General features: G+C 40.0%; 1 protein-coding gene across 1 annotated transcript in view; it reads left to right on the top strand.

The window, feature by feature from the left end:
• HAPLN1 (hyaluronan and proteoglycan link protein 1) overlaps positions 1 to 15,608 on the top strand; it is a 62,574-nt gene that overhangs the window by 17,313 nt on the left and 29,653 nt on the right. The window contains exon 2 of the mRNA XM_063423042.1: positions 11,863 to 11,988. Coding sequence (XP_063279112.1) covers positions 11,889 to 11,988 — 100 coding nt within the window. The 5' untranslated portion in view covers positions 11,863 to 11,888. The remainder of the gene's footprint in view (positions 1 to 11,862; positions 11,989 to 15,608) is intronic.

Here is a 15,608-nt window from a genome sequence, read left to right as displayed (position 1 = left end):
GCCTGTTTATTTACTAATTACACCAATGTTTTTGTAAAATGTCTTCTGTTTCATATCACAGCTGTTCACATTAAACCCCACCCTTGGACTTTGGTTCTTTCAAATTCTGTCTATGCTAAACTCAATTCTCTCCTGTTTTTGATTTCCACACATTATTTTTCCAAATATATGGAAACCCACTTTTCTGGGTTTCCTAGGCGTAGACTCCTTAGTCATGCCTCCATCTGAACCTAATGTAATGCACTTTTGTAATTTTACAAGGTGCACTAAACTGCCTGCTCTGCAAGCCTTTATGCTTACACAGCTTAGAACATTTTTATTTGCCATGATATATTCTGCACCATGATTTTATCTACCAGTTGCAAATTGTCCAGTTAATCCTCTGCTTTGCATTTTATCAGATTTGCTCAGACCATTGTAGTTTTCCATTATTAGGATGTCAAACCAGGGTGGTTTGTTCAGGAGATTTCCTGCATTTTTTTTTCATGTTACACATTTGATTTACAAGCATGTGATGAAATTGTCTTTATTTCCATAACTTAATACCCTGAGCCACTCTTTGGGCTCCAGAGTGGAAACAGAACTGCCATTTTCATTTCTTTTTGCCACACCTCTGGAATGTAAGGGCTGTATTCACATTTTGCACATAACCACTGCAGCAGGCAGGCAGAAACCTCCTGCATGATCAAGCACTTCAGCAGTCAAGCATTTAAGCCAGCCACAAGTGCCTCCATTTCATTTGCAGATATTTAATGATCCTTATCTGGAGGAACAGAGTTGCTGCTTAAAGCAAAGAGTCCACTTAGGAAATTACTGGAGTCAGATACCATGAGAGAAACCCAGTGATGGGGAAGGTGCTTTGCTGGCAGTGCTGAGAGTTACTGGGAACAGGTTTGTAGCTCTGTGTGGATCAAGAGGAAGCTCCATCTGAATGAGTTGGATTGTGTCACTAAGAGGATCAGCCAGCAGAGCCTGGACCTGCCATGAGGGAGAATGAAAAAATTCTGCTTGAAACAGGAATCGATTGATTTACTTATATTGAGGGTTTTGTACCTCAAAAAATGAGGTACACAAGAACAAACAAGAGGGATCTCCTGTGCCATAATCTAGTCCTCTCCTATCCACATTCCCCTTCATCTGAGACAGTTTCTCATAAAGCAAGCAAGATCTGATTTAAAACTAACTGTTCCTTTCCTCCACCCTAAAATGTCTTATGAAGGCTGTGAAGTTTTTCTACAGCTTAAAATTATATCATTTCCAGCTTAAACTTATTTATGGCCTGACTAGTTCTGTTCCCAAGTCTTAGCTGAAATATTCTTTAGCTTCTCTGGCATTTGCTCTCCGATATATTTATAGAGAGCAATTATATCCTTACTGAGGTGTGTTTTGCCAGACTAACCAAGACAAGCTCTTTTGGCCTCCTTTTATAAACGGGTTTTCCTTTCCTCTGATTGCAGCAATAAACCTTTGCCTTGTCCCATTCTAAGCTATGTCCTCCCCATCCCAGGGACCAGGAACACAGGCAATCTGCCTGAAGGTGCTGCCAGTGGCTGGGAGAGGGAGGAGAGATTGCTGAGGTGATGGTGAAGGCAGTGGGTGCTCGTGCTCCAACTCTTTGATGTTCCAGGCCAGCCCTGTTGCCAAAAATGCCGTCTTCTGTTTCAGCACTTCTAGAGGCCAGGCAGCCAACCACCCACTAATTCTGATGTCACATTGTTGATTCCCTTTCCTAGACTCCTCTGGTGAAGCTCTGAGGCAAAGTTCTGAGGTCTAGCACAGCTAAATTACCTATTTTTTTTTAATTCTTTGCTTCCTTAAACCCAGTCTCTCCCTTCTCCATCCTAAGTGAAAATTCTCCATGCTGAGTCACAGCCAGTGTTCTTATGCTTTCCTTTTCAAGTCCTTGTCTAGACAGTTTTCTAGACACTTTTCATCTTATCAGAACTTTTCTGGTGTGATCTATCTCTAGTGAAGCTTTTCTCCACTGCTGGCACATTTACTGTTCACGTGCCATGAACAACCATTCCCTCACAGAAGTATTTCTGCAGCATTGTCAGTTTGCAGTGTCAGTTTCCAAATTATTGTCCTTTCCTCTTGAGCCCAGTAAATCCTTTTCATATTTCTTTCTAGTGTTGCTGTTCACTTATTCAGTTCAAAGTACAGAACTGCAGACTTTCCATGTCAGTATCTGCAACTGCAGATATAGACAGTCTGGACCTTTGAAGAAATACTAATTTCTGTCATCTTTCTCACATCTGACTAACCAAGGATAACTGTGTAACTCTCTGTTCTCATTGCTGTAAACCAGCAAAGAATTTTCTTTTTTCCATTTAAATGAGTCATGCATTTTGGACCCAAAACAAAAAGTGGTTTTCAGACCATAGTCTGAATTTGGAGTATTCTTGCTATTGTTGATTCTCTGCAATTCAAGCCAAAAAAAAAAAAAAAAAAAAAATATATGCATATATATATACACACACACATACATATAGATGTAAAAGGTGCATGCATAATACTGATGTGACACTGTTTACTTTAAAAGTTTGAGAGAGTTGTCTTTATCTGGAAATCTTTTCTTGCAAACATACACAATCTTACAAGTGTTTATTATTTGTTTTCAGTTGAATGTAGCTAACAAGATTTTAACTAAACCATAATATGACTCATGTGTTTTTCCAGTGTTCTCAGGCCTAAGACACTGCAATGAAAAGATACTTAAGATAAGAAGGGAAGGGGGCGAATAGTATCTGAATGTTCTCCTGTGTGTAAACATATGGACAGCTATCACACGGGGCCTCAGCATGTGGAAATTCGTGATGTTCTACAGCAGTGGGCTCATGAAGAAGTCCAAATCTGTTCTAGGTGCTGATAAATTCTTATTGCAGCGATGTTGCAGCTCCTTTTAACTCTGCAAATATTCATTTCCACAATACCTTTTGAGCAACAAAAAACATCATCATGGTGTCACCAAAAGGGAGCTTAGAAACAGAAAACTAATCCTCCCCACCAGGTCCACCTTCCCCCCAAGGTCCCACGTGAAGGGCTGAACTCATGTCCCCCCAAAGCCCAAACCCATTGCTTGACCCCAAGACCTCCCCACTCTGTAGAACAACTGATCTCAGTAGAAAGTGTGTTTTGCCATTGACTGCAGATTAATTCAATTAAAAGAGTTGTGCTTTCACAAGTGATCCCCATATGGCTTTGATCTGGCTGTACCCGCAGCCAATTCTTCACCACCAAATATCCAAGGAAAACTCACGTATATTTGCAGTAAGGAACAGATGTTTGATGAAAACAGTGTTGTTGTAAAATTAAAGTGTTTAGCTTCTCAGAAACAATCATTCAACTAGGGCTTACATTGGCAATGAGGAACTTCAAATTGAAAATATGCAGGGCTTGGTATCATTTGTGTAATTTCTTTATGAAAGAGAGTGGCTTCTTCAAGTCATTCTCAATGTCATTGAGAGTGCAGACAGTGCAATTCTCAGACCACAAGACAAAAAAAAAAAAAAAGAAAAAAAAAGGGGGAGGACAGGAGGACAGGACTGAGTTTCTCATGGTTGGCTGGACAAAGAGTCCTGTTTTATGTTTTGCACCAGGACCCATGACAAAAATGTTATACTGCTAGTAATTCCTTACAGCAGGCTGGCACCAGCTCTTGCTCAGGAGGTCTGGCAGTGCATCTGTTCTCTCACAGAGTGGTATCCTTGAAGGATGTGAAAATGCTGTCAATGTTTTTAATTTTAATTTTTTATGTTGTTGTGTACTGGTTTGAAAACAAGACCAGTGAGACTCCAAGTCAGAAATACAATTTAATATAGAGCGAAGGACAAACAACAAGAAAGGTAAAATATAAAATAAAATATAAAATAAAATAAAAAATAAAATAAAAAATAAAATATAAAATAAGATAATAAAATAAATGCAATTGTACAAAGGACCACTGTCAGAATCAGAATGCAAACCTGACACCCTTTGGTCAGGGTGTTGGAAGCAGCCCGAAGTAAGTCCTCCTGGAGTGACAGATGTGGCTCCATTGGAGTAGAGATGATCCTCCAGAAAGGGTCCAGTTGTCCTCTGGGAATCCAGTGCAAACAGACTGCTCTGGGGTCCCTGTGTCCCCATTTTTATCTGGGTAGGGAGTGGTTGGCTCCTCCCTACTGGGTGGTGCATCCCACCATGGGATGATGTAATGTGTCATGTCACTGGTGAGCCTTGATGGCCCATTTGCAGAAGATATCCCCCAGAGGAGGAGACAAAGTTGATGAAAGAGCTAAGAAGGCACTGCCTTATCTGGTGTTATCAGGTGTCCCATTAACAGAAGGCATTTGCCCTCTTTCCCCCCTAGAGTTACAAGAAATAAAGACAGTATCTCCCTACCAGTGTCAACAGATGAAAATAATGAAAATAGAATATACATTTTGGTTACATTTTTCAACCCAAGATGTGCCGGTACAGTCAACTTGGCTGAGGAAAAGGAATGGGGATTCCATTAAATGTGGGACAGTCAGAAAGTAGATGCTGCACCTCCCCTGGAGGAAGCAGAAGTATCTGTCCCATTTCTAGATCTCAGAGTATTATCATTACATGGACAAGTTTGCTAACATTCCTATGACTTTTACAATATTTTCTAAGCAAAAAGTCTAAGACTAAATTTGAAGTGATGATCAGGTAACTTGGTTTGAGTGGTCAAAAAGTTTGAATGAGTTTGGAAACCAGCTGCCTGCAGTGACACGGAATTTGTACAAAGAGTGTCAGTGGGTGGTTTACATGTCTGCTTTTGAACTGATAATTTTTTTCCCATACTTCCAGAAAAGAAACTTTTTTTCGTCCTTTTAGGGAGGGCTGAGGTTTGTTGGTGTTTGAGGCTCATTTTCTTCTCCATGTGCAGTAACAGTTTTTCCACCAAGGATATGCACTTAGTGGGAGCTAGAGAAGGTTTAGATTTTGTAGATTCATGTTCTAGGTCTGCTTCAGAGCCCCATCATAATTTCAGTTGAGGCTGGGAGGGTATGGGAGGTCTCTGGGGGGAGACATGGCATGGGCTGTGGGAGGGATGAGCAATCACTCACCACAGAAAACTCTGAAATGGGACTACAAATTAGAAAAACCCATTTTCTTGTCATCCTGAGAGCTGTGCCTGGCAGAATTGAGAGAGTGGTCCTGCTTTGTGCTTGGTTACCTGAAAACTGATAGTGGGAACAATCAATCCTAGAGCCTCCCTACTCAAATATCCCAGTCTCATCCTAACTAATTAAATTTCAAAATGTCCACTAGCCTGAATGGGCTTTGAATAAATTGTTTGCCTTTTCACTGCACACAAAAACCTCAAAAATTCTGTCTGACCAATTAGAAAAGGTGGGTGGAGTGGATTAATCATTCAATTTAAAGCATGAAATCAGGCACAACTAGTTTAGGTACAGAAAGGCAGTTCAAGCCCCCACAGACAGCAATTATAATGAAATAGTTGATAATATAATCATATTGTGAAGAAGTTAAAAGAATAGTTTGAAAGAAATTACCTAATGTCATTTGATGAGATGATTTTTTTAATTATCTGAAGACAGGACCCCAGCTGTTATTCACTTTTTTCAGGGGCATAGAATACTAGAAATTTAAGATACTTATGGCTCTGTAGAAATCCAAGCATGCAGGAAAGAAAAGGCAGAACCAGAAATACCAAAACCCTGGCAGAAATTCCCAAGGAGAGTGGCCTTGCAGAAGTTCTGCAGGGCAGTGGGAAATATTCCTGCCACCAAGAAATTACCTTGAAGAAAAGTTGTAGGTAATTGTATGGGACCTGGGAAGCAGAAAAGCCTTGAGGAAAAGCCAGTTTTGTAAATATGACCAACAGACAGAAAAAATGAGTAGGAGAGATCAAGATTTCTACTGACTTCTACTGACCTCCATGCTTGCATGCTCAAGAAAAGCTTTTTGCTGAAGAAGATGTCAGAATACAAACACAATCTGTCTGGAAAGACAACTCTCAATTTTTTTGAAGACCACTGATAAGTGGAGGTTGAAGTAAAAGTTTTCTTTAAAGGAAGGGACTGCCAAAAAATATGTCCAATATATAATATGAAAAGCAAATTTGCCTTTCTGTGTTATCAAAGAACATCCCACTGCCACGCATCAAGCAAAAACATCCAAATTCCTGAAGTAAAAACATGTTTATTCAGAGCATTATTAAAATAAAATTTAAAAAAACCAAACCAAACAACAACAAAAAACCACAACAACAACGACAACAAAGGAAAACTCCAAGAAAACTCAAGAAATAAAACTAATGGAGTCACTGAGTGCACAGCATTCCTTCCAGGTTAGATCTTAAAGCACATTTGTTTTATCCCTGATAGTATTTAAAACCTAGAGTATCAGATTTTCCAGACCACATGACCTTGACTCTACCCTACAAATAATGGCAGAATTGCTGTTATGCCATGTTTCTGGAATACATTCTAGAATATATTCCAAATCTGGTGCAAGGTAGGGACTTCAAAGACAGTAAAAACATTTTCTTTCTCTCTGCAAGCAATTTATCAGCATTCCTCCTCAGAAATTATTGGGCTTGAGGGGATTCCAGATGTGTTTGGGGCATCATGCTGCTTTTGCACTGAGCTGTTCTGCCCACGGCTAGAGAGCCACAATGACAACCTGTTCTCCAGACAGCGACAGTCTGCCACCTTAGATGCCCCAAATCTCACACAGCCTCACAAATTGCCTTAAATACTCAAGTACCAAGGAAAAAGGAGGCCTTGGAATGTGACCTTTAAGTCATCCTAACAGAGAATGTAAATATTATCATTCCTACGCCATCAATTGTTCTTTCTTTTCATCCCAGCATGAGCAAATTTTATTTTGCAAGAACAATTAACTTGGGGACCAGTCTGCTGAATCTGTCCTGCCTTAATTCTATCATCCTGGGGGACTTTTTCAAAGAGAAAGTGTTGTCTTAACAAAATAAGTGAAAAGCAGAATCCAGAAGGAAGCATTGTAAGGGTAGCCATGGCAAGAACTGGATTTTCATCAGATTTGGTGAACTGAGGTCCCAAGTCTGTAGCTGAAAATGAATGTTTTGCTTTTGTCTTCGGAGAATTAAAGATTTCTGGAGAAGGAGGTTATTAAACAATAAAAATGAAGGGACAAAAGGCCAGTCAAGCACTCCCTTCCACTGACCACGTGTATCAGGCACAAACCAACTGTGACGGTAGCCTGGGCTTCTGAGTGGGACATAAACATTTTGCATACAGACGAAATAGCTCAGGTGCCCACAACCTGGAAGTGAATTCTGTTCTGGGGGTTTGACTCAGCTGCCAAAACCCTGGGGTTTATACATACATATAAGATTTGATCTTTAGCAGCCCTGGGGCAGAGCAGGAATCTCTTTAATTATCTGGATTGAAGTAATCTGCTCCAAGTTATCAGTTTTAAGAAAAGCTGCTGAAGGGAATGTATGAGTACTGGTCTTCTACTATTACCCAATAGAAGTGTCTAAAGATGAGAGACCCTTCATTACTGCTGCTAACACCTTCTCCCTGAAAATACAGGCATTTTGTTCCATTAATAGATATTTCTCTCTGTTTAACACCAGCTCCCAGATGGATCTGAGCTCCACAGAGAGAAGACTGTAAAGGCCTATATTATACAGGAGGTTTGTGTATGGGTGTGAATAGTACACAGATTTGGGGGTGATTTCAACCCCAAACTATCAAGACTGATTTTATTGATTTTGTTGCATGTTTTAGGTGCCACTGATTCCTTTACTTGCTGAGCCTTAGAGTACTAGATTTAGATTACTCCTCAGAAAGGTAGAAAGTTTTATTAGGAAGCCCCCCTGTTTCTGCCCAAGGACTTTGGGTTTCTCTTGTGCCATTTTCAGTTCAGGCTTCCACAGGTCTTCCAACTCAGGGAAACAAACATTTGATATAAGACACCATCACCTCTTCAGATAATCCAAAGACTAACTCCTGTGAACAAAAAGCTTTGCACTTTAAAGGCTTTTAACTACTGCCAGAGAGAGAATATTGAGGTAGGTGGCCTCTGTCCTCACACAATAGATGTTTGGATGTTCTGCAGCTAGATAGTAGTTGCAAAAGTAAATAAGAAATATATTATTCTATTCAAAACAGACATTGGTAGGTAATGCTGTTTTTCAGTGCTCTGCCCTTCAGAGAGTTGCTTGTCACTTATGCAGCCAAATTGCTTTAAAGCATTCTGTAAATTCTCAGAATATTATGTTAAAATACAGAAACTGGTGTTTTGCAGCCTTTTAGATATGCCAGTAGTAGATTAATTAATGCTATGTGCATATTAAGAAATGGTGATTAATGTCAGAACTTCAAAATGTATCTGAGAATGAGCAGTTCCTGAGAATTTGAACACTGAATGTACAATGACCTTGAACACTTCCCCGAGCCTTGAGGTTTTCCCTTCAAAACTGCTTCCCAGCTTTTTGTGTGCCTGTCCAGGGAGATAGCCGATTCATAAACCGCAGTAATTGAAACCAGTGTGAATTTCTTGAGTATGACTAATCTTTACCATTTCTTAAAAAAAAAAAAAAAAAAAAAAAAAAATCAATCATCTAGTCCCAGCCAAGATTTTGTTAATTTTAATATGAGAACATCCACACCTATCATGTCTCCCCTGAGGTCCTCCCAGGCTGCTGCAGAAATGGAACCTGACTTCTGTTGTTTTGGCTAGAGGCTGAGGATGTGAATTCCTCTGGCTAATTGCTTTTTGGATAACCTACAAAGCACCAGGGGTCAGATTCTTGGTCTGGTGACGTTGCCTTGGCTCGATGCCCCCGATCCTTGGTGGGGAATCCAAAGAGGAGAGTGACACCAGGTCATTCCTCACTTGAGGCACACACATTTCCTCAGCTGCTACACGTGACACAATCTCTGCCTTTCAACAAATCTAAAATGCCACCATCTTGGGTAAATCTCCACCTCCCCCCAAAAAACCTGTGATGATCTGTAGCCACAAGGTTGCCATGTCTGTGACATGTGAGATCGTTCAGCTGGACACTGAGGAAAAGGCAAAACATGCTTCCAAGTCAGCACTGGCCTGCCTCTCACCCTCCTTGTGTGATGCTATCACATAAACACTGTACAGTAAGATCATATCTGCCTGGAGGTACAGGTGAATATCCCTAAATGGTGTATGGGTAATGTTTCCCTTCATCGTGAAATTATTTGTTCTGGAAATCATCACCAGATGGTGCTGCATGGAGGAGTTTTCCTCATTAGTTTAGGAAGACAGGCAAGGAGAAGGAGGCACGTGTGGAGCTCTCAATTCATGTCACCAAAAAGGTGAATCTTCCTCACTCCTCAGCAGAGCCTCACTCCCTGAGCACACAGTGCTTAGTCTAGGTAGGGTTGTTGTCCCTAAGAAAGGCCCTGTGACTGTGTCTTGTCACTAATGGCACAGAAAAGGGCAGATTTGTGGCAAGAAGTAAAGTCAAAGTGTCAGTGAGCAGTTAAGGTTGATCTGCAGAGCCCCTGTGGGCTTTTCCTCACTCACAGAGACCAGAGTTTTTGCCTCCAAGCTGCATATGGAGGTGGAAATATTCCCACAGACCTTGCGTTCCAAACCAAAGTTCCTTTGTTAAACACTCTATGTGTGTCTAAATCAATAAAATCATTAATAAAAAAGAATTGTCAGATGTTAGCCAATAGCCAAAGAGAAAGAACCCACCCCAGACCCCAAAGCTACAGCATTTTGCACTCTGAGAGGAAACACACGGTGTGGGGTTTGTGAGGGACAGGACAGGGTGGTGTCACACAAGTGTGCCCTGCTGTCCCAGGCAGGCAGGCCAGCGGTGTCCCCATGCAAGAGCAATGCCCTGGAGTGGCTACCTGGAACAGAGGCTAGACAAGACTGAGAGAATAAAAGTGAGTATTTGTTAAAGGATTTCAATAGATCCACCTTGGGCAGTCAGAAGCCTCCAAGGGGCTGCACCCAAGATGGAAGGCCTCAGTAGTTTTTCAGAAAATTGTAGGTTTGGTCCATTTACATATCAGGGGTTAATCCTCCAATTACAGCTTCAGCTAATGAGATCGTTTACCCCCCAGTTAATTTCCCCTCAAGTCTTGTTCATACTTTTTGGGGCCTGAGGCTGTAGGTGTCCTTGGATCTCAAGCCCAGAGGGATTGTTTTGTCTTGACCAAAATGTGAAGACAGTAACTAACACTTCACAGAGAGTTTAGAGTTATGCACTAATGCAGTTACAAGTTTTGAAAAATGTAAAGGCTTAAATCTTAAGGCATCATAAGCAGCACCCAGCTGACCCCCTCCCTGAGCCCAGACTCAGGCTGATGTGCTCTAGAGGGAGCCACATCTGTCCTTGCTGTCCCAGATGGAGGTCATCAGCCTCCCAAGCTTTCCAGGAAAGAGGGAGTGGCCGCAGAGGCTTGAGTTACTGAGCGTGGACCACCTGGGAAAAAGAGTGCAGTCAGCACTTGTCCTACCTCTAGGCACTCCACGGGAAGGATTAAGAGATGCTGAGTTGGTTTTGAGCTCCCACCCAAGCCGTCTGTGAGGAAATGGAAGGGCAGGCAAGTAAACATGCATGTTCTGATATGGAAAATTGGCAATAACATTTCTGCATTTCAGTTTGTAACAGAGGTTGGTTCAGGTTACAGAATTTAGATTTGGACTTGAAGCACTTCAGGAAATGTGTCTGTTTGGGGGTAGGGGACTGCTTTCAAAATTCACACCTACACCCTTGTCTTGACTGAGTACTCTGTAAATTTTATGTGTTTGTAGCTCTGCTAGGGAAAAAAGGACAAAATAATTATCTCTCTGTATTCAAGAAAAAATCATATTAATAATGCCACCTCTATTTGATGCTGGGGGTTAGGAAATCCTACTCTCTTGAAAAGCAGAGTTGGGAAATAGCTGACTTTTATTTCAAGGAATCAGATTCATAAGAATCACAGCCATAAAACACAACAGCAACACAAACCCTCCACACAAAGCCTCTTGTATTTTATGCCTCCTTTTCTATTTCAGGTCCTCATTTGCCTAATTACTTCTCAGAGGCTGGCAGAGATTTTCCTGCAGCGCTGAGCTCTGCTGACTGCAGAGACCCTACCTGGCACACTCAGTTAGTGCGTCAGCATTCTAGGTGGAAATGAATGAAAAATCAATCAGGGCAACTGCAGTGGTAGCATATTCAACTCTAACCTACTTTGTGCATGGTTTCAAACATTTCATTGTGTGTTTAGGCATCTTTTAAAATGGTAAGTGGATCTGAAGTAAAATTGATCTTCCTAGTCAGCCTAATAAATGTTTTGTCATCTTTACTGCTTCGCTCCAGCAAATTTGCCACCCTGACTGCTAAGTTAAGCTGCAGACTTGACTGAAATGCCAAAACCTACAAGAAGATTGTTTTAATCTTGAAAACCTATCACCAGCAGATTGCATCATGCAGTGGATATGGATACAGCAATAGAACTTTGATTGTTTTAATTGTATTTGCAGACCAGATCTAGAGTAGGTCTGGAAAATCAAAAGTGCACCAGAATCTCTTCTGAAACACGGGTACTACTTATGTGTGGTCTTGCAAGGAGTTTGGCTTAGGAATATTTGTCTGCGAACTTTTAAAATTTTTTTCTTGTTGCATTTCTGCATAGACAGAGTTAAATATGGATTGCCAGTTTCACTTAGTTAAAGCCCACAATAAAATGGTCCAATATTCATGCTTAAAAAATTAGAAGCTGTTATAACTTCTATCAGCTGAGTGAGTTCAATACAGTAAAAACACACTCATAAGAGGATTGCTCTAACAAGTTGTGCAGTGCAACACTGTAAAAGGTTTCCAAAAATTCACAATCCTCTTTGTATGTGATGCCCTTACAGTGAAGAAGATTCTTTTGGCTATAAAGATGAAGAGTCTACTTTTTCTGGTGCTGATCTCTGCCTGCTGGGCTGAACCTCACCCTGGCAATTCAAGTCTGGAGCATGAAAGAATTGTTCACATTCAAGGTAAGGAAATAAGTGAGAAAATACCAATCTCTTCATATTGCTGAGGGAAACAAAATATTGTGCTTAATGATCCTTTTTTCTTTTTTTCTTTTTTCTTTTTTAATGCTGTTACATTGTTTTTTAAGTACTTGTGTTACTGGTGACCAAATTTTTTCTTTTCTGGTTCTGTTGCATTATTAGTTCTCCTAAGAAAAGTAAAAAAAAAAAAAAAAAAAAAAAAAAAAGTTGTACTGTTTAATAGCATTTAGTCACAACCTTGCAATGGTTAGTGAAGTAAAGTACAACATGATTTAAGACAAAGAGAAAAAGCATGCATCTTAAAGCAATAAGCAACTGCAGTGGGTTAAAATGCTTCAGTTTATTGTAGAATAGATCTGATTTTAAGAGGTCTGTCATACATAGTTCTCCACAGCACAGAAATTATTGCTGTAGTTTATTTAAAAAGGCTCGGCACATGAGAGATCATAATTGGACAATGTATACCAGAAAAAAAAAAATTAACTTACCCTGAAAGAAATGTACTTTTCCTTGTACTTTTAATTCACACTAAATATTATCCCGGCCTTTGCATAATCCTGTTTGGTTCATGTTTGAGTCCCAGAGATTATAGCTGTGGCAGGATTTGAGCCTGCAGCACAATGCAGCTGTTTTTTCAGTCCCAGCTTCAGTCATGGAGAGTTATCCTGCATAAGAAGAATCTGGGGGTTTATGCAGTAAGGACTGGCAGAATGAACAGGGATTTTCCTGCCTTCACTCCTACCTGCCTTGAGCCTGGCTAAAATTAATTTTGCAAAATTAAGAAATGCAGAATTACTATCCCTTCTATCTCTCTCTCACTCTCTCTCTCTCTTTAAAGTTTGATTTCTTTCTCTCAACAGCAAGAAAATTGTGCTATTTGAATGTTTGTATAAATATGAATTACCAAGCTAGAGCAGGGTACCAGGAAGGGCTGAATGTTCAGGAGTTCACAGGAAAGTCACAGAAGTTAAAGGAGCCCTGCACCTATTAAAACAGGGATTGTCAAGGTCAGACAAGGAGTAGCAGATAGCTGCTCTCCCTCTGAGGAGACTCACAGGATGAAGGTCATACGAATGTGTTATGTCAAAATGAAGACCTATCACTGCTCTGAGAGGATGACCACCTTTTTCCCAGGGCAACTTTCAAATCAGACATCGATGTCTAATAAACATATATTTTGCCTTTCCTTGAATAATGCAGCTTTTTATCTGTGGGCTTTACCTTTTTGGAAAATTAAATTAGTGCAATAGTCAGCACTTTAGTGTAATTCATGGGTCATACATGTCAATTGCAAACAGTTCAAAGCTAATAGAAGTTTCAAGGTGAGCCCTTCTACCTTCCCATGAAAACTCACCTGTACCTCAAGAGTCTATTCCTTGAAAGACAGCTGGATAAAGATTCAAATTTGAGCTCTACCACAAGCCCTGCGCAACAGCTGGTTCAGCCTCTGAAATGCACAAGCAGACCACAAATCAAAGAGACTGAAACTGCTTGAGATGTGGCATTTTTACTTCTGATTTTTGCCATTCATCTCTGTATTCTAAAACCCCACCAAGGCTAGGATACCTCTCTGCCCAGTGCTGAAAAAAAAAGAGAAAAGATTAAAAATATATACCTGGAGATGGGATGGAGGTCAGGGAGCACTGTAGAAGATGTTCAAGTGGGTTTTTTATCACATTAACAAACACAGCATCCCTCTCCACAGCTGAAATCCAGATGTGTAGCTAGAGTTGCATGAGTGGGAATGCCTTGGAATTACAAAAGGTGTGTGAACGTTGTGTACTTAAGTACTTACACAGAGGTGAAAGGGATTTCCTGAGGCAGAGAAGGAAACTGTGTTATATTCCTCATTCTTTGCATCATGTAATCTCCTATAGGCTGAGTTTAGTGTGTTAAAAAGATGGATTTCAGGTCTTCTTACTGCAAAAGAGTTTTGCATCCTACTTTTCTAATATGGAAAACACTCTCCTAATTCTCCGTGTTTATTTTATGGTCTTATTTTTCTGCTGTTGCTCTTTGGCTTCCAATAATATCTTTTCTTCTTTGAGGTTCACTTTAAAACATCAGTGAGATAGTACCATATCCCCACAGCTATCCAGTGTACCTTTTCAAATTCTTCTCCAAGTATATCACCTCCTGGTTACTGTACTGATTGGATACTTTAACCTGTTGATATCAGGAATTCATCTTTACACTGCTTCTCATCTGAATTCTTACTCCTTGAGTGCACCCAGCCAGGACTTTATGCCAGATAAAATCCTTGTTTGGCCTTAGTATTTCTGTTTTCTGGTTAACAATGCTTTATTCTTCAGACCTTGGATCAAATTTGCTGCTCCCAGCTGTGCTGCAGTGCTGATCAGTAGTCTGTGGTGATGACAGTATTTAGCAATCTCCCTCACTGCCACTTAAAATTAATAACTACTAGCTTTATATCACTAATTCTTAACATTAGACCTCAAAAAGCTGGGTTTTGCATTCAGTGTTAAATGTTATCCTACTTTTTCCACCTGCCTTTCTTCAAATATTTTAAATACCTACTCCCCTCCCTTCAGTGCTGCTTAATAAGCCATGTGAAAATTTTATTTATCTAAAAGGCACAATTACCTTATAAGGCACAATTAGTGGAAATGTTAGAGAAATTGTACTGAAGGCAGTTCACTGGTCTTTTTCATATATTTTTTTCCATATCACTCAATTCTCTAAGCTCCAGTCAAATGATACATCATATTCTTCAGCCTTATACATTTGTTTTTATTATATAAAAACCTGATATCAGATTACTCTGACTTTCTTTGGGAAATATCTGCTTCATCTCTTCCCTCTTTCTGGTACTGACTCTATTTCTGTTGATCAACAACTTTCCTTCAAAATTTATTCTAAGTCCTGCTTGCTGCTGAGATTAGACTAATTAGCTGGTTAATGGTTGAATTACTTTATTTACATGTATTTTTTTATTTCGTTATTGTCCAGAAACACCTGGTACTGTCCTAAAGTGACAGGTGAAGTCACACCTTCATCATCAAGTTTGCCACACCCAGTGCAGTAGGTCTGGGTAACCAATTTTCTACCCCTCCATCTGTGTAAAATCTCCTGACACTTCTCTAAAACCCAATATTTGTCAACCAGAAAAAACTGTTTCATAAATTGTTATTGTTCTATAATAACACTTTGCTTTCATGGACAAAGAGCTCTGCCTTTCAAATGTCCACTGTCTGGAAAAGAGAGTTTTCTTTATTTTTACTAAACACTTCCCCAATCTCTAACACTGCTGTAGTTATAGTTCTATGTCTATATTCTCTTTTAAACATTTCAGTTTTTTTCTAGGAATGATTTGCTGGTTTCATCAACAGCTCTGTTCCTCCTGTTCCTCCTCCTCTGTTCTAGCTCCTGGTTCTCTCCTGGTTGGTTCCTGCAGTCAGTTTGGATTTGAGCAAAACTTCTCATCTACAAGACAGTTTTTACCCCCCTACTTTTAACAGTGTTTTCAGCTTATTTCCTCTGTCTCAATTGCTTTTATATATTTTTTTTCTTCTTTGGTTTTATTCCACTGTCAATGCACAAAATTCATAAAATATGTAAAGCTGCATTTTAAGTCTTCTGTG

This window comes from Prinia subflava, chromosome Z (assembly GCF_021018805.1).
Source record: "Prinia subflava isolate CZ2003 ecotype Zambia chromosome Z, Cam_Psub_1.2, whole genome shotgun sequence".
NCBI classification, from domain to species: domain Eukaryota; kingdom Metazoa; phylum Chordata; class Aves; order Passeriformes; family Cisticolidae; genus Prinia; species Prinia subflava.
This window is presented reverse-complemented; position numbering and strand designations above follow the sequence as displayed.